The sequence below is a fragment of the Hylobates moloch genome, unplaced genomic scaffold (assembly GCF_009828535.3).
Source record: "Hylobates moloch isolate HMO894 unplaced genomic scaffold, HMol_V3 SCAFFOLD_6, whole genome shotgun sequence".
NCBI classification, from domain to species: domain Eukaryota; kingdom Metazoa; phylum Chordata; class Mammalia; order Primates; family Hylobatidae; genus Hylobates; species Hylobates moloch.
In genome coordinates this window covers 147932334-147959277 of record NW_026652281.1, presented here as the reverse complement: position 1 = coordinate 147959277, position 26944 = coordinate 147932334, and the positions used below count along the sequence as shown (strand labels likewise).

At 45.3% G+C, this 26944-nt stretch overlaps 1 protein-coding gene across 2 annotated transcripts in view; it reads right to left on the bottom strand.

Moving 5' to 3' along the window:
• Positions 1-21152, bottom strand: part of GABRP (gamma-aminobutyric acid type A receptor subunit pi) — a 30354-nt gene extending 9202 nt beyond the window's left edge. For both annotated transcript variants that reach the window (XM_032158610.1, XM_032158611.2), the window contains exons 1-6: positions 21003-21152; positions 16228-16322; positions 15645-15763; positions 10575-10642; positions 9476-9693; positions 7338-7420 (exon numbers count right to left, since the gene is read on the bottom strand). In XM_032158610.1, the coding sequence (XP_032014501.1) occupies positions 7338-7420; positions 9476-9693; positions 10575-10642; positions 15645-15763; positions 16228-16280 (541 nt within the window). In that variant the 5' untranslated portion in view covers positions 16281-16322; positions 21003-21152. The remainder of the gene's footprint in view (positions 1-7337; positions 7421-9475; positions 9694-10574; positions 10643-15644; positions 15764-16227; positions 16323-21002) is intronic.
• Between the last annotated feature and the right edge of the window lie 5792 nt (positions 21153-26944).

The following is a 26944-nucleotide window of genomic DNA, read 5'->3' as shown; positions in this document are numbered from 1 at the left end:
AAACTTGCAAGGTAGCCACTTCTGTATTTCTTCAATTCTAAGATGGACATTTCTTTACATTTTCTGAAATTGAACTGGATCTTATAGTTGATTTATATCTATATAATATATATAGTAGTGTATATATGTATTTAAATATATAATAAAGCTTATATTTTTTCCTGAAATGTTATTATTCAATAAATGCTGTTCCATAAAACTCAGTCACTATGATGATTTTCCCACATTATTCTTGAAAACTCTCAGATTCAGAGGGGTTGCATAACTTTCTCAGGATAACAAGGCAAGCAAGAAACAAAGTTACCTTAGGAAAGTTTAATCCCAAAATCTTTGAGTGACGATGATGATAATACCTATCATTTAATAAGCAATTGCATTTCCAAGTGCTTTACAACATTATCATCTCATTTAACCCTCAATGTATCTCTTTGAGAAGATACATGAATGGTTCATAAGCAAACAAAAAGATACTCAACATCCCTAGTCATTAGGGAAATGCAAATCAAAACCACAATAAAATGCCTCACACCCATTAGAATGGCTGTAATAAAAAAGACAGACAATAACGAAGGTCAGCACATGCAGAAGCTGGAACATTAGCTAGTGGGAATGTGAAATGGTACAACCACTTTGGAAAACAGTAACAAGGTAGCAATTTCTTAAAAACTTAAATATATATTTACCATTTGACCCAGCATTCCACTCCTAGGTATCTGTCCAAGAGAAATGAAATCCTGTCCACAGAAAGACTCACACACCAGTGTTCATAGCAGCACTACTTATAATAGCCAAAAGGTAGAAACCAAATGTCCATCAACTGATGAATCAATAAATAAAATTTGATATATATGTCTATCTCACATGAATATATATATATGCATACAAAGAAATACTACTCAGTAATAAAAAGGAATAAAGTTCTGATGCATGCCATAACATGTGTGAACCTCAAAAACATGCTAAGTGAAAGAAACCAGATGCAAAAGACCACATAGGGGTGGGCATGGTGGCTCATGCCTGTAATCCCAGCACTTTGGGAGGCCGAGGCAGGTGGATCACCTGTGGTCGGGAGTTTGAGACCAGCCTGGCCAACATGGTGAAACCCTGTCTCTACTAAAAATACAAAAATTAGCCAGGCATGGCAGTGCGTGCCAGCTACTTGGGAGGCTGAGATAGGAGAATCACTTCAACCTGGGAGGTGGAGGTTGCAGTGAGCCTAGATTGTGCCATTGCACTCCAGCCTGGACAACCAGAGCTTTGGACAAAACTCTGTCTCAAAACCAACCAACCAACCAACAAACCAACCAACCAACCAACCAACCACATAGTGCATGATTCCATTTATAAGAAATATCCAGAAAAGGCACATTCATACAGACAGCAAGTAGGTTAGTCATTGCCTGGGAGCTGGTGATGGGAAAGAGGCGTGACTGTAGAGGGGTACAGGAGTCTCTCTGGGGTGATGGAAATATTCTAACAATGACATGTGGTGATGGTTGCACTACTCGGAAATGTACTAAAAATCTTTGAACTGTACAATTAAAATGGGTGAATTGTATGGCATATAAGTTATACCCCAATAAAGCTGTTAAAAAACAACTCTGAGTCAGACACCATTATTCTTCCCACTTCACTGATAGGAAACTGAGGTCCAGAGACATTAGTTACTCACCCGGAGTCACAGAGCTAGTGATGGCAAAACCCAGTGATTTCAGTACCTGTGATCTTAAACATAAAGCTATATTGCCTTCGTTTTCAAAGGCTACTGGGAAATGTGATGCCGGTGTTGGAACTAACATTTTATTAAGTCTCACAGTACGGTATCCATTGTCTAGCAAGGGTCATCTCTCCCTTCCCAGGGAAGAGAAATATAGCCATACACTCTTAGGGGATTTCCAGGTAAAAACTCTCTGTGGACTTTCCCTTGGAAGCATCCAAACATGTACTAAAGCCAGGGGTCTAAATATGGCTACCATCCCACATTAAAAAAAAATCTATGAAAGTGGGTAGTACAAGTTTCTACCTGGACACTCTGACTTTACAACTAGTAAATGCTCACGGTCATTACATTATGGGCTCTCTGTCCCTGGGTGAATAAAGAAAACTGTGGGATGGTATCAGTTCTTTTCCAGAGATGGTACTTAGAAAAAAACCCATAGTGAGCTTTCTGTACCCAAACGCTGCTAATAAACATTCAGAGAAAGCTCCCTCCACTCACTGGTGATGGTATTTGTGAAACGGAGCCTGAAGTTTCCAGGAGAATCTCTCTCCTGGGATTTGAGATGAGCCCAGCCACGATACACGGAAGGTATTGCTTTTTCCATGTGGGACTGAAAATGAGTTCTCTTTTTGATAACCTCAAGTTTTATTCTGCCACCAAACAGCTGTATTGCTTCAAGAAGGTTCTGCATGCATTTAATCAATAAGATAATTAATCTGTTTGTCTGGGTCTTTAATTAAATGTCTGCTTCTGAAAAATGGCTTCTGCTTCATAATGGCTGTACTTCTCAGATGCTGCCCACTTGTGACCTTACGTAAGGAGTGCCCACTGCTCTCCAGAGCTTGACTATAGTTTCTCCCTCCACACACAAGCCCTACCTTGATGCCTTAATAAATCACATCTGCAATGTTGTTTGCCTATCACAGGTGCCCCAGTTTGGTGGGCATTTTGGAGTGGTTTACTAAGGAACAATGGAGATTACTTAACAATGCTAGGGAGTTCATTCATCACACATCAACTTAGAGTTAAATCCTCATTCTTCATCACAGGCAAATCCCCAGATTACAGTTTAGATGCCCATTTACTGGCATGACTGTATGAGCTTTATATCTATCAAGCAATTTCTTTTAAAAGTTGGAAGCACGTGTGATAAATGTGAAGGATGGCTTTGCATATTTGCCATTCCTTCTGCTGTGTTCCTTCTTGTACATAATCCGCATCTTAGCAGATTCTGAGTTCCCACTCCTTGTCTCTTGGTCCATTCCAGCTGATGCCCTACGTCTCATTCCAAGTGACATTTTCCCTAGGAAAACTCTGACCCCCCCTATTACTTTTCATTGTTGTAACTCATTCTGTTATGATCATTTAAAGTCCCGCACCCTCTATTAGACAGTAGAGTTCTCGAAGACTGCAGCATTACTTTCATCTGTGTATTACAAACATCTACCACAGTACCTCACATAGAATAGTCATTTAATGGTTGAATGGATGAATTGAATGCATTTAAATGAGGATAGACAGATGGAACCCAACCAGCCATCCAGACTGGCTGGAGACTTTAGTGGGACAATATATAAAACTAAAGTATTAGGATGAGAAAAAAGACTTTCTTTAGCAGACACAGGAGAGGACAAACACTGGTCTTGGTCCTGGTAATGCAAGGAAACTGGCACAGGGATATGTCTGGGGCCACTGTGTGGTAATCAGGTTGCAATTCAGTTGAACATTCTGGCAGGATTTGGGGAATCCAACAAAAGCGTCACAAGGTAACTCAATTTGGGGAACAATGATGATAATAAATGGACACTGGAGAAATCGGGAAGGAGTTATTAAAAGATTTTCATTATCCCCATATTACTGTTTAAAAGCACTTTATGGTATACTCAAGAAAAATAAAGCAGCTCAGATCACAAACAAGCCACTGGAACAAACTTCCTATGTGACTCTTCAGCCCAGTGGAAGGGCTATTAGAGTTCAGGGAACTTTGGACCTTGGGGCCATTCCACCTGGGTTCAAGTCCCAGTGTGGCTACTTCACTTTCCCTTGGGAAAATTGCCAAATCCTAATGAACCTCAATTTCTCTATCTGCAAGATGGGAAAAACAATATATATCTCTCAGGATTGTTTGGAAGGTATCTAGTATAGTGCCAGACATGGATTAAGTAAGTAATTGTTAAATGAATGCTACAGTATTTATTGGGAAAATAATATTTATTACTATATATTTTTTTTTTGAGATGGAGTCTTGTTCTTGTTGCCCAGGCTGGAGTGCAATGGCACGATCTTGGCTCACTGCAAACTCCACCTCCTGAGTTCAAGTGATTCTCCTGCCTTAGCCTCCCAAGTAGCTGGGATTACAGGCACCCACCATCACATCTGGCTAATTTTTGTATTTTTAGTAGAGATGGGGTTTCACCATGTTGGCCAGGCTGGTCTTGAACTCCAGACCTCAAGTAATCTCTCCACTTTGGCCTCCCAGAGTGCTGGGATTATAGGCATGAGCCACAGTGCCCTGCCCATTTATTACTATTATTGTTAACAAAAAAGTTGTTTGGTCAAGGAGACTGGGGCAACAGCAGATTGAGGTCATAAAACACATTTTGTTACCTCCTCCAAGAAGTCTTTCCTCACTAGCCTCTCTACTTCCTTTGCAATGGAGAGTGAGGTTTCTCTTATTATCACAGTGCTTTGCATAGAAAAAAGAAATAAAATAGTGTTTTAGACATGAAGTCCTTGCCCATGCCTATGTCCTGAATAGTACTGCCTAGGTTTTCTTCTAGGGTTTTTATGGTTTTAGGTCTAACATTTAAGTCTTTAATCCATCTTGAATTAATTTTTGTTTAAGGTGTAAGGAAGGGATCCAGTTTCAGCTTTCTACATATGGCTAGCCAGTTTTCCCAGCACCATTTGTTAAATAGGGAATTCTTTCCCCATTTCTTGTTTTTGTCAGGTTTGTCAAAGATCAGATAGTTGTAGATGTGTGGTATTATTTCTGAGGGCTCTGTTCTGTTCCATTGGTCTATATCTCTGTTTTGGTACCAGTATCATGCTGTTTTGGTTACTGTAGCCTTGTAGTATAGTTTGAAGTCAGGTAGTGTGATGCCTCCAGCTTTATTCTTTTGGCTTAGGATTGACTTGGCAATGTGGGCTCTTTTTTGGTTCCATATGAACTTTAAAGTAGTTTTTTCCAATTCTGTGAAGAGAGTCATTGGTAGCTTGATGGGGATGGCATTGAATCTATAAATGACCTTGGGCAGTATGGCCATTTTCACGATATTGATTCTTCCTATCCATGAGCATGGAATATTCTTCCATTTGTTTGTGTCCTCTTTTATTTTGTTGAGCAGTGGCAACAAAAGCCAAAATTGACAAGTGGGATCTAATTAAACTAAAGAGCTTCTGCACAGCAAAAGAAACTACCATCAGAGTGAACAGGCAACCTACAGAATGGGAGAAAATTTTTGCAATCTACGCATCTGACAAAGGGCTAATATCCAGAATCTACAAAGAACTCAAACAAATTTACAAGAAAAAAACAAACAACCCCATCAAAAAGTAGGCGAAGGATATGAACAGACACTTCTCAAAAGAAGACATTTAGGCAGCCAATAGACACATGAAAAAATGCTCATCATCACTGACCATCAGAGAAAAGCAAATCAAAACCACAATGAGATACCATCTCACACCAGTTAGAATGGCGACCATCAAAAAGTCAGGAAACTACAGGTGCTGGAGAGGATGTGGAGAAATAGGAACACTTTTACACTGTTGGTGGGACTGTAAACTAGTTCAACCATTGTGGAAGTCAGTGTGGCGTTTCCTCAGGGATCTTGAAGTAGAAATACCATTTGACCCAGCCATCCTATTACTGGGTATATACCCAAAGGAATATAAATCATGCTGCTATAAAGACACATGCACACGTATGTTTATTGCGGCACTACTCACAATAGCAAAGACTTGGAACCAACCCAAATGTCCAACAATGATAGACTGGATTAAGAAAATGTGGCACATATACACCGTGGAATACTATGCAGCCATAAAAAATGATGAGTTCATGTCCTTTGTAGGGACATGGATGAAGCTAGAAACCATCATTCTCAGCAAACTATCACAAGGACAAAAAACCAAACACTGCATGTTCTCACTCATAGGTGGGCATTAAACAATGAGAACACTTGGACACAGGAAGGGAAACACAGGAAGTGTGGGAGGAGTGGGGAGGGATAGCATTAGGAGATGTACCTAATGTAAATGATGAGTTAACGGGTGCAGCACACCAACATGGCACATGTATACATATGTAACAAACTTGCATGTTGCGCACATGTGCCCTAGAACTTAAAGTATAATAAAAATATATACATAAAACAAAAAAAAAGAAAAAGGAAATAAAGTCTTTGTGATTTTCTAGACCTAAAAAGGTAGCCCTGGACACACTTGCTGACAAATGAAGAGTACATTGATGAAAAGTCCATGACCTTTTTCATCAGCTTCTACTGGGACCTGTGGCTGATTTGATCTTGGGAGAGTAAGGGTGGGTGGGTGGCAAAGAACATGGTCATAGAACTCATCTGGAACCATAGACCCTTTGAGAGTTAGTAACCAGATAGATGGCATAAATTAAATATTAAAAGTTTAGGTCTCAGGGGCTAGTCTATATTTGTTGTCACCAAAATGTTTTTTATAAAATGATTGTCCCACAAAATGCTCATGAAAGAAGATTCCATGGTTTAAAACGTTTGGGAAGTGCTACCACTCCTTCTTGGAATTTCAAGTGGAAGTAACTTATTAGAGCCTGTTAAAAACTCTGCAGCAGGCCAGGTGCAGTGGCTCACGCCTGTAATCCCAGCACTTTGGGAGGCCGAGGCGGGCAGATCACGAGGTCAGGAGATTGAGACTATCCTGGCTAACATGGTGAATCCCTGTCTCTACTAAAAATACAAAAAATTAGCCGGGCATGGTGTCAGGCGCCTGTGGTCCCAGCTACTCGGGAGGCCGAGGCAGGAGAATGGCGTGAACCTGGGAGGCGGAGCTTGCAGTGAGCCGAGATCATGCCACTGCACTCCAGCTTGGGCGACAGAGCGAGACTCCGTCTCAAAACAAAACAAAACAAAACAAAAAACTCTGCAGCAAAGAAGAATGTTAATACTTAAGGCTTTATGAGTCATCTGGTCTCTATCACAAATACTCAACTCTGCCACTGCAGTGCAAAAGTAGCTACAGACAATATGTAAGTACATGGGCATGACTGTGCTTTAGTAAAACTTCCTTTGCAGAAACAGGTGATGGGCTGGATTTGGCGCACCAGCTGTTGTTTGCTGACCCCTGGCCTAGACCACCAACTACATTAAAGCATTTCCTTTGGTTTTCTTGTCCACTCATGGGTGGAGATATCTGGTACTAATGCATAATTGTTCTCCCCAAAAGATATTAGGCATGTCTTCGAGAAGTCTCTAAATCTGTCTGGAAGTACAGTCAGAAGGGCTGAATCCACAATGAATCAACATTAAGAAAAGAAAGGTCACTATGTATGAGATACTTTTCATGAATACGCAGACCTAAGTCACCCAGGAAAATCATCTCAGGAGCCTGTAGGATGTATACTTACAGCTTTCCAGCTGCAACTTGCATGTCTGTGTGTCCATGGGGTATTTAGACAGATCCATGTTACATGCAACAGTTGTTGTGATTCTAAGAAGGAAAAATGGGTTCAAAAACAGTATTATGAGGAAGCTATAGAAAGTTCACATTCCCTTCCAAGGCCCACCCAAAGAAGACTTTCACTTGAACTCTTAAATGAACATGTAGCTTGGAGTCTGCAACTAAAGCATCCTTGAGGTTCTGGGTGCTAAGGAACGTGCATGAGGCTTGGTTAAACCTGGGTCGAGAGTAGAGGAAGTTGGAATGCTGGCCATTCAAGGGGCAAAACTTCTGGCAGTATCACAGAACAGACAGATGCATTGGCTCGAGATGCTTTAGCATCCAGTTTTCAAGTTTAATCTTCCTGACAGACCTGGGTGGACCTAGAACAGTGTTCACCGTCACTGTCGTCACCACTTGACAGCAGGCATAGGGACTCGTGTAGGCTCACGTGGCTCTGAGTGGCAGAACTGAGGCTGGAGCTTAGGTCTCCTGGCTGTGCTCTTCTCACGAGGCCCTGCCTCCTCATGGGAACCAGGATGCAGAGGCAGTGGGGGCCCCAGGCACTGTGGCTTTGGGGGCTTAACCCCAGAGATATTCAATTAAAGGTCAGTTAAGCCCTCACAGTGGAGATTGCATTTGCCAGGCCTCTATCTTCCTTTTTCTTCAGTGTCATACATTTTTATTCAGCATCCTTATTTATTAAGCACTGTGCTAGGTACTTGGGGGTAATGGAGGTGATTACAGAACGGTGCTCACCTCCAGGATGCTCACTCACACTCCCTTTAGGGAGACAGAGACAAACAACAGCTATGGTTTACTGAATGCTTACTGTGAGCCAGTCCCTGGGCTGAGGGCTTTGCATGCATTACCACCTTGAACAGCTCTACTAGGTAGGAAATATTTTAATTCTCATTTTACTGCTGATGAAACTGAGGCTCTGAGAGTCAAGTAACTTGCCTAAGGTCACAGAGCTGCTGAGGGACAGAGCAGGGACTTGTACCAAAATCTTTATGATTCTAGAGCCAGGCTATTAAAACATCACTCATTATTTGTAATCCTTACACAATATTGATTATGCTGTGTGCCATAATACAGACAGACACACGTGTACACACAAATGCGTGTACACACAAATGCATGCACACACTCACACACCCACATTCACACATTGCTGTGGGAACATGGGGAAGGGGAACATTAATGATGATTGGAACTGAGGTCAAAAGATAAGTCTAATTATGTTTCATGAAACAAGAATTGGGCTTTGAGATGGTCTTTGCAAAACTCAGCACAGTTGAGGCGTGTCCAGAAATTCAGTTTATTGGTTATCTCAACCCTTGTTTTATAACTTCAGACTCTTACTTAAGATTAAACATCAGCCCCAGGAATATTTGGCTCCTGGCCTCCTCCCCAAGGCCTCTGGGAGCTTTAGGTTTGCACAGCCCTTGCACAGGCAGGGATGAGTCCCGTTCCATCCAACCCGGCTCCATTAACAATTGGGTGAAGGGAACTTCAGCTTCAGGAATTTGGGGAGAGGGCAAAGGGGAGCCCATGGCTTCAGGTGGCAGAGACTTTGGGGCACTGCACTTTGGTTGTCTCTACAAACATGACTAAGACAAGTAGAGTTGTGTTCTTGAGCTGCCGCAGCTCCACTGGGCCCCATGAAAGGAAGGTTCCTTGCACGCACCTCTCTGTTGTCTCTGCCATTGCCCTTACTTCTTCCCTTGCTAACTTCCTTTTACCCTTTAAGACACAGCTCAGAATCCTGTGAAAGCATCCTGTAACATCACCCCCAAACCACTCACCTACTCCCCAACTTGGGCCCCAGCACCAGGGACCTCCTTTGTTTCCGTGTCCGTGTCTTGAGGACAGGGCAATGTCTTACTCAGCTCTAGCCTATGGCCAGCATGAGGCTTGGCACGGAGCAGGCATTTGGTAGATGATGAACGGAGAGACGGACCTTCTATTATGGGGGCAAGGATCTAAGAAGGCATGGGACCTTACAGTGGCTATTTGAGTTCTGGTCACAACTACCCAAGACACATCTGCATGTTTTCTCCCAGCTGGTGTCCTCCAGCCCTGAGGTCACAGGCGTCCGCGTACCTGAGGGCATACAGGACCGTGCCATTGGAGAAGAGGCGGATGAGCCTGTTTCCCACAGTGACTTCATGGAGGAAGGACTTCTTGGACTCCACAATGTAAGTGTCCGGCACCCACAGGAACTCCACGAGGCGGGCATCCAGAGTGAAGCTCTTGTTGCCTTCAAACACCAGCCGCTGGTCCATCCAGCGCTGTCGGAGGTATATGGTGGCTGTGTAGTCCTGGGAGGGGGAGGCAGGGTATGGAAATGGATGGGGGTAGTGGGTGAGAGAACCCCACCAAACAGGGAGAAAAGTGGTCAAGGTTTACTCCCCTCCCCACCTCCACTTAGAGCAAGAGTACATAGACATTGGTGAAAAAAGTTGCCATTCTAATTGCAATATGCCACTACCCAAAGACTGGGGTAACTGATAAGTCACTCCAGTTACCCCAGTCTTGGGTTAGTGGCATATTGCAATAAGAGAACAAATCGCCTTGTTTATTCTAGATAATAGCTCCCACTGCCAGAAGGGAGCCCCATGTTCAAGACTTTAACTTACTTGGCGTTGACAGCTCACATTGCACTGATCACTAAGGCCCCACCAAATTGTTGAATTTTGTGGTGGGCTAAGTGCTTAGGTTGTCCACGATTTATCTGGAATGCACGGCATGCCCTCTTGGCAAACTGCCTTTAGTTTGCCTTTAGTTTGCCCATCTCGATATGTTCTCTTAAGGAAGAGGGTCGTTGTCAGCATCAGCTGTCAGTTTTCCTTGGGTTGTCTCCCCCGTTATAAAAGACCATGTGATGGCCAGGCTTGCCTACTACACTTTTATTCCTTTCCCCAAAATTTATCCATCACCAAGTGTATCCACTTCATTGCCTGGTTTTTCTCCTCCTGGCTCTTGAACCGATTTTCTTCCTGATACTCAGAAAATCTGCTCTACAAGAATCTTCCATTGTCTTGAGTTTGGAGATAGCACTCTAGCTTCTGCCATTCCAAATGGAGGAGGGCCATGAGCCACTCTTTTTTTTTTTTTTTTTTTTTGAGTGGCTAGAAAGCATATCCCCATTAAACACATGGAGAGGGACTACTTGGGTGGAGTACAAAGGAACAGCGCTTACCATGTTACTCTCTGAAATGCTAGAGATACTTGCAATGTCCAGAGTCAGTGCTATCTGTACGGGTTCTCCTAAGATGAAAAAAAAACAAGAAAGAATGGAAACACAAACATGAGCTGTCCTAATACTACATTAGTGCATTCTAAAACAGATTAGAATTACAAAAGTCATGCTTGCTTGTTAGAAAAATTTAAATATTCTATAAATATAAAAAGAAAAACTTTCTTATCCCCTCTCAAGAGTAACCATTGTGTATGGTGTGCCTGTCTTTTGTATGAAAAATATGCACACATGCATAGGTATCTTAATATGTAAGAGAGACTACCTGCATAATTAATGCTTTTTAATTATTATTATTATTATTTTTGAGACAGAGTTTCACTCTTCTTGCCCAGGCTGGAGTGCAATAATAGCACGATCTCGGCTCGCCGCAAACTCCGCCTCCCGGGTTCAAGTGATTCTCCTGCCTCAGCCTCCCAAGTAGCTGGGATTACAGGCAGGTGCCACCACACCCGGCTAATTTTGTATTTTTTTCTCCCTGTTGGTCATGCCGGTCAATTAACGCATAAGGAACATAGTGCTGAGATATTTGCCACTTCTTACATGGAGGGTTTTTCCTATGGCATTTGCAAGGAACTAATTGTTTAGAAATGTAACAGATTTGGTCATCTGATTGCGCACAGATGTTGTTTTATCCCCCCCTTGGCTAAGTAAATTTACCACAAGAGGCATTCAAGACTCATGGCTGAGCTTTTACTGACCTCCTGACACTTTGCTTCTCTTCCTTTACTCTCCTGGAACCCTAAACAATTTAGAATTTCAGAACCTCCACACTTGGTCCAGTGTGCAGACTGTTGGGCCTCAATCCTGGAGTCTCAGCAGGAAGACTGAACTTCAGAGAGAGACAGTTCTATCTCTAGAGACTGAGGTGTCAGAGCCACCTTCAAGAAGCCAGGCCAGGTCAGGGAAGTTTACTCCTCTTTATATGGAGATGTGGAATCATGGACCTAGATCCCAGCTCCGTCACCTCCCATTTCTTTATTTGGGAAAACTTATTAAATCTTTCAGAGCTGCAGTTCTCTTACCTGCAAGTGGAGATCATACTGATGTCACAGGATCATGGGAAGGGTTAAATGAGATTAGACGTGTGACATTGTCTTTGTGGAGTGGCGGCAATAGGGAGTGTAAGAGAAGTGCCTGCCTAGCCGGACATCCTGAAGGTATTCATCATTGGTTATCTGTACAAAGCTCCCAGCATCATGCCCATCAGTCATGTAATAATAGGCGCTCAATAAATGGCATTTCCCTTCCCTTCCCCCTCTCTTCCGTAATCCTAGCTAATTTTGGAAAAGGGACAACTTTATTCACCAGGCTAATAGATGCAATAGCATTCACTTGCAATAAATAACCCCTGGGGGTGCCTCAGGGGACTGTGATAATGCATTAACCAGGAAGAGGCCAGGCGGATTTCAAAAGAAGCCTAAAAACATCTCATCGGTAGGAATAGGGCAAGGCAAACTACTTATTAATCTAAGGAAACTAAGCCATAGGATATAGGTAGGAATTTGAAAATGAAGTGTTAGAGCCAATGCAATTAAACAATACTTGAATGTTAATATCTGGTGGAAAAGGGCGAGATCTTTTAGGGCAGACCCTGGAAGGTGCTGAAGCCGTGTGGTGCTAAGTGGCTTTCTGCCCCTCTGGGCAGCGAGGTGCAGCTCTGAGACTAGAAGCCTGGAGTCAGAGACAGGTGTTTGAATTCCACTCAGGCCACCTAACGGCTTTGTGATCTTGAGCAAATTTCAAATTTCTCTGTGCTGCAGTTTTTTGTTTTTTGTTTTTTTTTTTTGGGACGGAGTCTCCCTCTTGTCGCCCAGGCTAGAGGTGCAGTGGTGCAATATTGGCTCACTGTGACCTCTGCCTCCTGGATTCAAGTGATTCTCCTGCCTCAGCCTTCAGAATAGCTGGGATTGCAGCACCCACCACCATGCCCAGCTAACGTTTGTATTTTTAGTAAAGACGGGGTTTCACCATGTTGACCAGGCTGGTCTCGAACTCCTGACCTCAGGTGATCTGCCCACCTCGGCCTCCCAAAGTGCTGGGATTATAGGCATGAGCCACTGGGCCTGGCCTGTGCTACAGTCCCACACCTGTAAAACAGAGCTACTAGAGCCACTGTGGTTTGAATGTTTGTCCCCTCCAAAACTCTTGTTGACATTTAATTGCCATTGTAAGAGTGTTAAGAGGTAGGACCCTTAAGAGGTGATTAAGCCTCATGGTGGAATTGGTGCCATGATAAAAGGGCAGATTCAGCCCTCTCCTGCCCTCTCTCTCACCCTCTCACCTTCCACCATCTGATGACACAGTAAGAAGGCCCTTGCGAAATTCTGGCACCTTGATATTGGACTCCTCAGCCTCTAAAACTGTGAGCCAATAGACTTCTGCTCATTATAAATACTCAGCCTCAGGTATTCTGTTACAGAAGCACAAAACAGACTAAGACAAGTGCCAACCATTGAGAGGTGGGTTGGCACGGTTACGGCATCTACTTTAAGTGCCATAGATCCGTGTTAGTTGCCCTCCCTGAAGAATGCAGAGAATGGAAAAGACACGAGAGCTCCAGTCCCACTGTGCTTTCTGTCCAGTTTATTTCTACACAGTCTAGTCTAGGCTTTGCCTCAGAGTTGGCTTTTTTAGTGGACCAGAGCTTGCTCTTTCTTCCCCTTGAGTTATAAAAGCAAGCTGTGCCACCAGAGGGCAGCTTTCTCCTAGGAACGAGGTCAAAGCCAGCTCCTGGGTAGTGTTCACTACTGCCTGCTTACAAACCTTTGCTTTGTCCAGCTCAGTCCGTGAGAAATCCTATGAAGGTCTTGTCTCTTCTGGACTTGGGGTCCTGGAAACTGGGTGCACAGATATTACAGAGAGCAATGGCCCTCCGTGGGCCTCCAGCCTGCCATGCAAGTATAGGGATTTTCAGGAGTGAAGTGCCAAGAGGCACAAAACAAGGGGTATGGGGTTGTGCTGTGCCCTTTTTTAAACTGAAGACTCCATGCCCCATTTTCACCCCACGTGGGATGAGGCATCACATCCCTTTAGGCCTACCCCAGGCTCCCTGTTCTCAGAATGAGCTCCTTGCCCAGGGACCCTGCACCTTGTTGGCCAGTGAGTAGGCAAACAAGAAGGGGTGTATTCTGACTTAATTGTTTGGGGTTTGGGGGGCAAGAGAAATTGTTGAGTGGCACTAACCAGGGTGTGCAGACTCACATGCTTGTCATACGTGTTCAGTAGGGCCTGGGAAAACCAGGGGATACTGAAGCCTCCTTAGATTCCTTAATGTAAGGATCTCACATCTTAATTGTGTCTCAAATCTGAATGAAAATGCATCTCTCCCATCTCCAACTGAGCAGGTGTGATTGACTGAGGGCCTTGGCTGCTGTGCTTTGGAATCTACCACCACACTTGCTCCGAGGCCACACTTCTCATGGGCCACAGCCAACCACAGACTGAACACAGTGGGGATATCAAAGCGGCCTGTTCCTGGGAGGCACAGAGATGGGAGACTCCTCTGAATGCAGCTGTAGCTCAAGGACTCCCTGGTGGTCATTCCAAACACACTGAGGACTGCCCTACCATCTAAGACACTTCCACCCAACCTCCCTTCCTTCCCTCTCTCCTTCCCTGGGGCCAGACCTGCAGGTCTGACAGCTCTCCTAGCTTGCCTCTCCTGCTGCCCCATTCTCCCTCCTAGACATAGCCCCCCTAAATAGCTGGAAGAAGTCATCAGCTCTCGGCGTCTGCTGCCCAGAGGATCTGGACTACCACATGAATTCTAGATCAGACCAGAGAGTTTTATTATCTGAGGGGAGGAGCAAAGAGGAGAAGGGAGGAAAATAACCCACACTCTGTTGATGGGGCAGGTACTGTGCCTCAGGCTTACACACTTCACTTCATTCAGTCTTCCCTGTGAGATAGATGGATGTCCCCATTTTACACAAAGGGAAAGTGAGGCACAGAAGGGTAAACTACTTGTCAAGCAGGAGAGCTAGGAGCCAAACTCAGGTTTGTTAAATGCCAAGGCTCTTTCTGTTGCTTTCTGCTGCTTTCTGCTATGAAGATCTGTGTAGTTGGCCTCCCTCCCTCCCTCCTTGCTTTATTCTTTCAACAGATATTAATCAGCAATTTGTTATATGTCACGCACTGAGCTTCTGTGGGGGATAGTGAGGGAAATGGTCGGACTCCTTCTAGGGCTGCAGCCTGGAGCCGGGACAGACATGAATCCAGTTATAGCATAATGGGAATGGCTATGATTTTGAGGCATGTTCACAAGGAAGTGTGAAGAAAGGGGAAGGGGCCTGGAGGAATCAGGGGAGGCTTCTCAGAGAAGGCAGCGTTTGCTCTGAGACATGATGGAAAATTGATATTTTCCTAGGGAGTCAAGTTTAAAGAAGCAATTCCAGGAAGACAGCTTCTGTAAAGGCATAGAGGCAGGAGAGGCCAAGGATGTCGGGGAGCATTCTGAGTACACTGGGGAGCATTGTAGGAGGGGAAGGAGCAGGGACTTGGGTGGATGAGAATGGCAGACAGATAAAGGCTGGGCTGGGAAGGGCCTGGTGTGCCTGGACTCTACGCGAGGATGCTGGGACACATACAGGTGTTCCAAACAGGGCAATGACCCAGGAGGCATCCAGATGGCAGTTTGGGGAGTCAGCTGAGAGGGGGCAGGCTGGAGGGGGAAGACCAGGTGGGGTAGCCTGGTGGCGCATGGTGCATTCATTGAATAATGACCCTGGAAGTGGGGGCAGGAGGAGGACAGTGTGTGAGTGATTGTTAGGAGGCTCTTGCAACCATCACAGTGAGGAAGAGCATTGCTTTATCTTGCAGGTGGAGAGGCTGGGTGCCTTTTTCCAGGCAGTGTGAAAAATCATTGGTGGCCATCCTCATCTATCATTGCCAATCCTTAACAGGCTGCAGATCAGAAAATGGAGTCAACTAAAACCTCCCGAAACCCTCCACTGCTTATTGTCTCTGTTTTCTTCCCTTTGAATGATGTCCTGGACACAGACGATGACCTACCACCAAAATTGGGCCTGAGAAATTTGTTATATCCTGCTGTGAGGTTCTCAAAGCCAGGCAGGGAAAGCTTGTCACTTCTGCCGACCTCGACGTTGAACTGATTCCCCTGGATGCACATCCTGGAAAAGAAATGGGCTTTGTTGTGTTTGCTTGTTTATGTGTGAATCAACATGTGTACACACCTTTGAGCTTGTGTTTGCCCACGTGTGTGTGGGTGTATGTGCCTTGCCCATGTACCAGCAGTGACATTCCTACAGAAAAATCTCTTAGTTTTCAGCTATTGAGTTAATATCCCCATTTTTTTACCCATTTGCCATAGATCAAATATCATGGTAATTTGGAAATCCTCCAAGTGTCTTCTTTAAAAACATAAGGGTTCATTCATCCATCTATGACCATATTGGAAGCTTATGTTCTGTAAACAGAGTAAATGGTGGGAAGTTTCATTGTTCGGTGCTCCAGGGAAGTGAGTGGACCAGGTTTTGCCTTGCTGTGGGTGAACAGGAAGAGCTGCCCCCTCCCACCACATGCCTGAATGCAAAGCAATGCAAATGGAGGCCATTCTGGGGGTAGCAAAGCTCACCTTTCAGTGCAGAGACTCAGACACACGAAGGCCAAGTGGAGGCTGTAGTTCATGTTGAGAAGCTGCTCACACCAAGGGGCTGAAGTAGGAATCACCTGGGAAAGAGGGTGCAAGGTAAGTGGAAGGCCGTGCAACAGGCTCACCTGCTCCTGGCCAGCCTCTCTCTCTGATGGGTGGTCGGTGCAGTATTTTCTCAGCGTGCATAGGAAGCAGCCTCTTTCCATACCTTTCAGTTACAGCTCCTTCTCCCTGTGTTCCCTCCAGGAATGACTTCATTTTGGAGGATTATGGTTTTTTTTTTTAATTTAATTTTTATTTTTTTGAAACAGGGCCTCACTCTGTCATCCAGGCTGAAGTGCAGGGACATGATCTCGGTTCACTGCAGCTCAGCTTCCCGGGCTCCAGAGATGCTCCCAACCTTAGCCTCCTGAGTAGCTGGGACTACAGGCACATACCACCACACCTGGGTAATTTTTTTGTATTTTTGGTAGAGATGGGGTTTCATCATGTTGCCCAGGCTGGTCTCAAACTCCTGAGCTCAAGCGATCCATCTGCCTTGGCCTCCCAAAGTGCTGGGATTACAGGCATGGGCCACTACACCCGGCCCAGGATTATGTTTTAAATCTACCCCAAATTAAGACTGGGACCTTGTTTGGAGAGTGGTTCATCAGCACCAGAAATATAGCCAGTTTATCCTCTGGGCCACATCTGCTGGGAGCCAAGGCTATCCTTGCCCTGTCCTTGTCCCAGCTTTGCCAGGAAGGACACTCTCAACTCTATACTCACCTTGACCAAGCCAGACATTCTTTTATTTATCCCCAGGTCTAGGCTTGTGGGGTCAGTCATGTAGACAGGAAACAAAAACCTGAGAGCCTCCAGTGTCAGGAAGTCATGAGTTAGGGGCTGTCCCACAGAGCTCACTCCATCCTCACAGTGGCCTTGTGTGGTGGGCGGGTTAATCCCTATATTATTACGACAAGGAAACAGGTGCGTGGGAAGGACATCATGCTAGTGAGTGCCAGGGGAGACTTGGAATCCAGGGCTGGCTGCCTCCCCTCGGTACTCTCTTCCTTCAGAGCAGGCTGGGGCCTGGGCCTTAGTTGACCCGAGGATCCTTGCTGCTGTCGTGACCTCCTAGACCTTGTCCCTGTGTTTCCTGAAGCCTTCCAGCTGGTGTGTACGTGAGGACCATCGGTGGGGCATGGCCCAGGGGCGTGGCCTCCTCAGATTCAGGAGCTGCTGTCAGGCGTCCCTCTGAGGGAGCAGGGGGCAGCCAGGCAGGCCAGCCTGTGACCTGTCATGCTGGTGACAGCAGAATGGGGGTGCTCAGGCTCAGGCCCCATTCTCAGGCAGCCCTGGGTTGATTACCTTCTCTGTGGCAACCCCTGTGAAACAAGCCACTTTCTAGAATCTGGCCGTTCTGGAGCTTAGGGTGTGATTCAGCTATTCATTAATATTATTTTACTTTCGCTGTAGAAATGGCAACAAGTCAGAAGTTAAAAGTATAAGTCCCAATGATGTGTCAATATGGATTCATCGATGAAAACAAATGTGTCCCTCTGATGTGGGATGTTGACAGTAAAGATGGTTTTATGTGTAGGGAAAGCTCAATTTTGCTGTGACCCAAAATCGCTCTAAAAAAGAAGTCTATTTAAAAAAACATAACAAAAACAAAAAGTCCCCCCCTGATTTCTCCTCTGTCTCATACTTCAGAAATAACTACTGATAACAGTTGTTTTATCCACAGATACACAACATACATATATATCTCTATATCAAAAAGATTAAAAAGCAAAATTGGGGCAATAGCATGCTTTTTGCTGCTTACTTTTTTAACTTAATAATTATAGCAAACATTTATTGAACACTTAATGCATGCTTACAACTGCGCCACGCATATCTAGAATCCTCACAACTCTTTGAAGTACAGACTACCATTCTCCCCATTTTACAGGTGAGAATACTAAGGATTAGAGAGGATAAGGAATATTTCCAAGGCTAAGTAGCACATGAGGGGCAGAAAAGTGCAACTAAGCAAGCTGACCCAGGTCCTCTTAATGAGTGCACCATGAAACATGCTGTTTTGCAGTATCAGTGACACCTTCCATGTCAGTTCCTATAATCCGCCTTATTCTCTCTAATGGCTGCAAGGTGTCTCATGGTCTGAATGTACCAACATTTCTAGAACACATCTTCTACTGTGAATGCTGTTATTTCCAAAGTTTTACTGTTACAAAATCAGTGAAGAACAGTTTTGCACACAGGTAAATTCTTATCATTCTGCTCTCTGTTATGTTAGCTCTTTTGTTCTCACTCATTGAAAATACCGGCTATAAAATCAACATTATAAATCTACCAACGATCGTATTCACATTCTCTTCCTTTAGTCCATCTCCCCAATCCCTGTCCTTTCCCTGTACAAGCATCGAGTTTAAGGGGGTCCATGGAGCAGCTCCCATGCCCTCCATTGCCTCATTCAATTTTCCACAGGTTTATTGAGCTTATCCTATGAACCAGGCATATGAAAGGCACCACCAGAGCACCCATCTAGTGAGGAAGAGACACAGGTGACTGGTGAATGAACATTCCCCATAGCCCCCTCTAACAGGAGCAGAGGACAGGGGATACTTGGTATGCAAAAGAGCAAGGAGGATGGGGCAATGTCAAAAGGGAAGACACAGAAAAGGTCATTTGATTCTTGAAGAGTGTGTTGCATTTGCCAGGTGGACAAAGGAGAGTGGGGGCCCTCCAAATGTTGGACAGAGATGTGGAGGCTTGCCCACGGCCTCTCTCCCACATGCTTATCAGCCTCTTCCCACTAGCCCTTGGCTGTCTGTGTCTTTCTCCTGGTCTGGCCTGAATGAACATGGTTCCACTTCGGCATATTCCTCATTTCCTCCTCCTCCTATAGGAAATGGCCCTAGATCAAGTGAGTTGGGGAACCATCCAGTCTTCAGTTCCAAGACTACTCTTGAATAGTGCTTTCCCAGTGGCCAAACCTCTGTTAGGAAGATGTAACATTTGGCCCTGGGCCTCTCAACCTCCTCTAAGGAGTCTCATGATCTGAGAAGCTTCACCCAGGCTAGAACCAGAAATGTAATCCCATCCTACGCTGTTTGCTTAGTTAAGTTGCTAAACACGTCTTATTTTATAAGGGAAGAAAAGAGAAGAAGAAAAAAGCCTTCTAAATGCCCATGCATTGTTAGAAGCCATGTCTGGTGCTTAATTTCACTTAATTCTCATGGCTGCTGACCCAGAAGGTGTTAATTTTTAGAGTCAAATCTTAGATTTGCAAAGGGATTTAGCTGAGGTCACACAGTTAAGTGGCATGATTTAAATGTTTTCCAAGTCCCTTTTCTTTGCCCTGCATCTAGGAGGAGGGCCTTCAGCACCCCCAAGCTGAACTGGCTTCCACTTGAATCTTGTCCTTTTTATACCAAACCCATCTGGGGGATGGAGTGTTGCATCCGCAGCACATCCCAAGTGACAAGTGCAGCTGATGCCATCAACCCCTGTGGTAGAAGAGCCAATTGTTAAGTGGCTATTTATGTGTTGGCCAGCCTCAATGGAGGCTCAGGCCACCAGTTCTGGTACAGGTGCTGGGAGATGGAATTTAGTGGAGAGGTACTGAGCCACCAGAGGGCAGTGTCCTAAGCGTTGTCCCCAAAGCTGCAACACAGATGTTGACTGGAACCACCTAGCCTTCTGCATCTGCAGGGACATAGTGCTCAGGAGGCCCTAGGAGGCTCCTGAGTAGGGGCAGCCTATGCATTATCCTGCCCCGAGGGCATCTCTGGCCAAGCTCCTACCTCCACTTGTAGAGGAGACCTTGAGCTCTGGATTCTGACACACCGGAGTCATGTAACTTCTCAGAGTCTCAGTTTTCCCATCTGACAAATGGGAATAGAAAAGATTCAATAAACACTAGTTTTCATTCTCCTCTGCCTTCAGCGTCTTCCATGGGAATTCAGTGATTCCACTATGACTAATAGAACCCAAATCTCAAGCTCTTTCTATTTCTATATACACCCCAGGTGCCACTCAGAGTGTGAGCTAACTGGTACCACCTCAGGAAGGACAGGGTCAGGCACAGGGCATTAGGTTCACATAGGGAGCTGATGGCATCTTTTTCTAAACCAGAAATCCAGCCCAATGTCTCCCAGTCTCCCTAGCTTGGCCTCTTCCTAGCTTGGCCTACTGGGCCTCTATACTCCGTGCTCTTGGCCTCTATGTCTCTTTTGCAAACTTCCCAGGTTGGAAGCAGAAATAATTCCAGTATGTGCAAGTTTCTACTCCCATTTCTACTCTATTCCCAGAATTTCTACCACGTAAATACAGTGACCCCCCACCCCAACTTGTCACCTCCAGCTTCCTTCCTATGCAGGCACTGTTTTCCTATCCTTGTCACTTCAGCATAGACAGAATCATTTGTTGGAAAGCAGGAGTAGAGACAGAATTAGGTTAAGGTGAGGAAAGGCATTATTGCCACGGGTCCTCCTTAAGAAAATCCCAGAAAATAAAGTGGTGCGGCGCATGCCCTGTGTCTGCTGGTCTTGGCCAGCTGGTGCACAGGGGTCAACGACTGTGGCTGTAGTGAGGACAGCGGGGGCTCTAATCTCGGCTCTGCTGCTCGTCCTGCAGTGGTGCTCCCTGACGCACATTAGGTGATCAGCAGAGTCCAGGCCTGCCCCCTCCCTTGGTCCCAGCAGGGCTTGTATTTGGATCTCCCTCCCTCCCCTCTCTCCAGGCACCTGGAGGCCCAGCAGTTTCCTTACCAGGCAGTTGTTGAGGCTCTGTTAGGGCAAGTTCTTCAGGCCTACAGGCAGGACTTCCGGGCAAGGCACGGTCTTCTGGGTCCCCAGGGTTCTCCTCATCCTCAGCCCTGTCCCCTCGTATGTGGACACGCAGCCACCCTCAGATGGAGTGGCTCTCTGGGGAAGAATGGAGCTGCTGAACCTGCTGTGCAGAAACAGAGGTGGGCGGAGCCTCTCAAAGCCCCATCCTTGGTGGGGGCACTGACTGGTCCTGAGTGTCTGGAGATTGTCTGGTCCTGAGTTTCTGGAGATTGTCAGCTCCTGCTATAGCTACTGCCTCCAGGGGTTTGATTCTGAGATCATGTCTCAGTCATGCTCCCAGACCTCTGCCAGAAAAGACCCCTGAGATCAAGGACCCATGAGAGTCAGATAAAGTGGGTGACCCTGAATTTGGTGGACAGCCCTCCATCCTGGTGCAATGGAATGGCTATAGTGGCCACTTCACCTCCTTAGGCCTCAGCTTCCCATCTATAAAATGAGAAGCTGACCGTGTGTAAAACTCCGATTTCTTGTTGTGTATTTTAAGAGCATCTTTGGGATCAACAGAAGGCCTATTCTACATTAAAAGAGACTTTTACATCCCAGGACCTAGTGCTTTCCAGCCTGGGAACTTTCAAAAAGACTCATAGAGGCCAAGAGCATGGAGGATAGGGGCCCAGGAGGAGGAGGCGGGGAGACTGGGAGACATTGGGCTGGATTTCTCCAACCCTCCACCTTCCCCCATCCCGCCCTCACACAGAGGATTCCTTAACTCCCCACAAAGTCCTTTCAGGAGCATCCCAGAGAGGGAGGCCTTCTTCCTCCCTGGCCAACCAAACCTCCTAACAGAAGTGCTTGGACAGTGCTCACTGAGTCATGGGTCATCCCCTCAGCATAGCCAGCGGCCCCAAACTCACTCTTGGCTCCAGCCATGCAGGTAAGGGGAGGGATTCCTTGGAGGCTTGGCCTTGCACCCTGAGGGAGCTGGGAGCCAGGAGGGACTCAGATGGAGGGGCAGGGAGAGAGCTGAGGCTGTGGTGAGAGGCCCAGAGGCATCTCCTTCCCTCCTGACATCATGGCGAAGCTCCTGCCTAGACCCAGTCTAGAAGCCGGGATGGGAGAGACCCAGAGAGAGAAAGGAAGGGGAGCAAATGGAGGGGCAGGAAGGGGAGGGCCTCAGTGTACAATGAACCATAGATGCCTTTGGCCCCAAACCAACTTCCTTAGTGAGCTTCTGGAGCCTGGCCAGCCTGGAAAACATTGCTCCACTGGTGGGTAAGGAGTGGGCACCTAAAGAGACAGCGCTTTCATTTCTCCTGAGAGGACTCACTTTCACTTGGGAACCTTGCAGGTGGCTAGAGCAGGAATGGCTGAGGAGCCGGTTTCAGGTTCTCAATGAATGGGCAGTGATCTGGCGCTTTTCTCAAAAAGTCTAAGATGTTCTCACACAGAACAAAGGCTCCAGAGTCACAAAGACAATTCAGAGCTGGGAGGTGGGGGTGGGAGGGTTTCCTCTGACTCAGGAACCGTGAGACTTAGATGAAGGAACATGGGCTGGCTAGCTGCATGGCCCTGGACAAGTTGCTTAACCTCTCTGGATCTCCATTTCTTATCTGACCAATGGGGCTGATGCTTCCTTACAGGGTTGCTGTAAGGAGTCAGCAATGACAGATGTGGTAACACATCTGAAAGCACCTGGTACCTTGACCTGGCACACTGTAGACGCTCAACAAATTATTCTTTTTCTCCTGATAGTGTAGTGTCTTGTCAAGTTTGTACTTATCTATCCAAACATCCATCCAAATATCTATTATCTATCTATCTATCATCTATCTATCTATCTATCATCTATCTATCTATCTTTCATCCCCATTATCTGTCAATCTATTTATCCTGTGTTTAATCTTCCCAATGATATTGTTAGTATTTTCATTGCAAAGGGCTTGAATTGTACTTCTATGTAGACATCCAGTAAATACGTTAAGAGACTGATTACCCCCGGTGGCCACGGAAAGCCAGATCTTAAGTTAAAGTAGGTAGGATAAGACGTCTTATCTCCCACTTTCAAACAATGCTTCAGTCTAGTGCTGGCTTCTTCTTAGATTTTCTTCAGATCAAGTGAAGACATGCCTGGAAGGGGAATTTCCAAGAAAACTAGGTTCTTCTCCAGTATTCCCAGGCATTCTTGCTCCGTGGATCTAGAAACCCCAGCAACCTCTGCACCATCTAGGTCACCTCATTTCCAAGTGTGACCTCTGGTCTCAGGAGCCCTAAGGTCAGTGTTAGGATGTTCAGGATGTTAAGATGTACTGCCCACAGGATACTGATCTCAGTGTCCACCTCTTACTCCACATGGTGGTACTCTCTCCTAGCAGGTGTCCCAGAAAACAAAGGCAAGAGTACATAGATATGTCTTGCCTTGTACCTCAATCATAACGTGTGCAGGATACTAAGTCATAATAACACCATACATTTGTATAGTGCTTTGCAGTTTTCAGAGCCTTTAATTGTGCATCTCCTTTATCTCTGAGCCATATAATAATCCTGTGAAGCAGGCAGGGCTTTTTAAAAAATTGTTATTTTGCAGATGAGGAAGCTGTGCTAGTCAGCCAGCTATTAAGGGGTGGAGTCGGCATGGACTGGAATTCAGGTCTTTGAATTTCAAATCAGCCGCTTACTCCACAAGTCCATTCAGTAATGGTGGGGAGTACAGTGAAACAGAGTTCAACTAAAGCAGAGGACAGAGAAAACTTATGGATCTTCCCCTTGCCTGGGACATTGTAGTGGGAAAAGATTACTTTTTGCACCTGTGCTTCCCAGGAAATACTGCCTGTCAGAACTGAATACCCTTCTCACCTGCAATCCCAGCTGGAACTTCTAGGACAATCTCAACCCTCTCATCTTCCTTCTTCCCCCACCCTCAACACCTGATGGACTCTCACTCTTGATCTCTTGTTCTGTCTTATCTCCCAATGCCCGGCTCAGCATCTCCTCATCTTAGAAATTGACATCTCCAAAAAGAGGCCTGAATGGCTCTGTGCAAGATGAGCTTTTGAATTATAGGAGAAAATATTTGAACTTCCATGGCTTCAAACAATGGGAGAGATATTGTACTTTAGTAATATTTACTATGTGCATGGATACTGGCTGCTCAACAGTGTGATGGGCAGACTGTCCAAGGTCATGTATAGCTGGGCCAAGACACGTGAACCTGAGGATGGAGTGGGGGCTTTACAGCATGGAGGGCTTGGTCTTGCAATCCTTTGCTTTGGGACCAGGTTAAATGGATTGATGATTTGTTTTCACCAAATTAACCCTAAATTGATGTGTGGCTTAAAAAAAGATTTCTGCAAAAATAAACTACTGAAAGGAGATAACACTGATAATGGAAACAGTAAGAAAATGGTAGCACTGACACTTCACTCATCTTCACCTAATTAAACATCTTCCAAATGAAGAGTTTTCAAACTCTTGTTAAAAATATAAAAGTGCCAATGACAAATGTGGAAGAACAGTTGATCAACATCAGAGAAGATGACATTTCCTAACTGAATTTAGACACAATTTGCATAATTGGTAAGATAGAAAAATTATTATTATAGCAAGCACAGCCAATGTAGTGCCTTTTCCATTTGGATTTCTACACTTTAGTGAAGTATCATTTCTTTCAATTCTGAAAGTGATTAGAACTAAATATCAAAATAATTTGAACTTAAAACTAGTCTTCTAAATATCATAATGCAAAAGCTTAATATGAAAATAATACAAGCATGATAAAACCTAACAACCTCGGTACAAATATTAGTTTTCATAAAAATTTGTTCCAGTGAAAACGGTTTTCTTGGGTATGGTATAAAAGCTTAAAAAGTAGCGTTATGTCATCTTTCATCTTTATCTCAGCCATTTAAATGCTTCTTTTTTTGTATATCTTATCACACATACCATATATTAGGACATAAGACAGTTTCTAAATAAATTAATGTACACAGGTTGAGGACATAGGATCAAGAAAGTGTGGAGACAGTTGGGCCAGGCTATTGAGGAAGTTCCTGACTGTTTTTTCAGCCTCCAAATATATTCCCCTCTTGATGATCACCAGGCCGATCTTCATAAAAACCCAGAGCGGATCAGGTCACTTCTCTGATTTCAGCTCTGTGTTGAGGTGAGTGGGTAGCAAAGGGTGGCAGCCCTAGTTGCTGGGCAACTTCGGGGGCTGGGCAGGTAATGTGATGCATGAAGGCCGAGTGTAACGACTGGTGGGAACCACGGTGAACAGGAGAGTTCTTTGCTTAAAAACATTCCAATTTGAAAAAATGTAAACCTGGACAGGCAACAAAAAATACCGCTGTGGCCTGGATCCTATGTGGGGGCTGGCAACTGTAAGTTCGGAGCAGGTCAAGACCAACCTTGTTTCTCTGGAAAACGCTGTGCATCTCTCCAGGTAGGTCCCTTGCGGCTTCCTCCCAGACACTCTGTGCATTGTGGTCATTCCTAGTTTGTGCTAACTCTGCTCTGTGATATCTTCTTCCTGGCCAAGTAAGCTTTAGCGAAACGAAAACTGGCCCTGATGTTCTCTCCTCCGTGGAGTGCCTTGACTTCCCTTGGTAACTTTCTCTCCTTGTGCTGCCCTTGTACAGTGCTCTTGCTGGGCCTTACTGGCCTCAACAGTCACGGACCTACCTGTTTCTACCACTAAGCTAGGGCTTAGCTAGGGCTCCTTGAGGTCAGGTACTTTGTTCTGTTAATTGTTTCATCCCCAATATTGAAGTCAGTGCCTTGATCACATCGCGGATCTTCAAAAAGTCTACTGAGCCAATGAACAAATGCAATCAATGGTATCTGCACATTTGGGCAACAGCAGTGTATTACGAACTTCTTATGTTTGCTTCTAATTTATTTATTTTTTATTTATTGAGATAGAATCTCGCTCTGTCGCCCAGGCTGGAGTGCAGCGGCATGATCTCGTCTCCCTGCAACCTCTGCTTCCTGGGTTCAAGCAATTCTCCTGCCTCAGGCTCCAGAGTACCTGGGATTATAGGCATGTGCCACTGTGCCCTGCTAAGTTTTGTATTTTTAGTAGAGATGGGGTTTCACCACATTGGCCAGGCTGGTCTTGAACTCCTGACCTCAGGTGATCCTCCTGCCTTGGCCTCTCAAAGTGCTGGGATTACAGGTGTGAGCCACTGCTCCCGGCCTGCTTCTAATTTCTAATAATAATAAATACATACCTTCCTCTTGCTACACTGCACAACCCACACCCCCCGCCATTGCCCCAGCTCCAAGGCATAAACCTCCAGATTCTAGAGATGCTTAAAGGACTGGAGAAAAAGGCAATGGCAGGTGGTAAAAACTCATTTCTCAGCGATGTCACTGCAGTGGAGACAAACCACGCAGATAAGGCAGTGTTTCCCAAGATGTGGCCTGTCCAGAGGTGCTTCTGTCAGAAAGAATCACGAGGGGTACTTGTTAAGATGCACATTCCTGGGCATCTCTCTAGACCTGCTGAATCAGAAGATCAAGAAATGAGGCCTAGGAATCTGAATGTCAATCAGATTGAATAAGATAATTCTTATTCACTCTAAAATTTGAGGACTATGGCTATCAGGTAGAGCTCTCATTTCATTCATCATTGATTCAGTTGATAAATATAACTGAATGCCTACTCATTCCATGCCAGGCACTGTGCTAAGTGCTGGTGGAATAATGCTGCTTCAGTCGCACCCGGCCTTTCCTTTGAAGCTTACAGTTTAGAGGTGGAGACAGGCAATACCTAAGAAACACATTTAGGCCGGGCACAGTGACTCACACCTGTAATCCCAGCACTTTGAGAGGCTGAGGCTGGCGGATCACTTGAGGTCAGGTGTTTGAGATCAGCCTGGCCAACATGGTAAAACCCCATCTCTACTAAAAATACAAAAATAAGC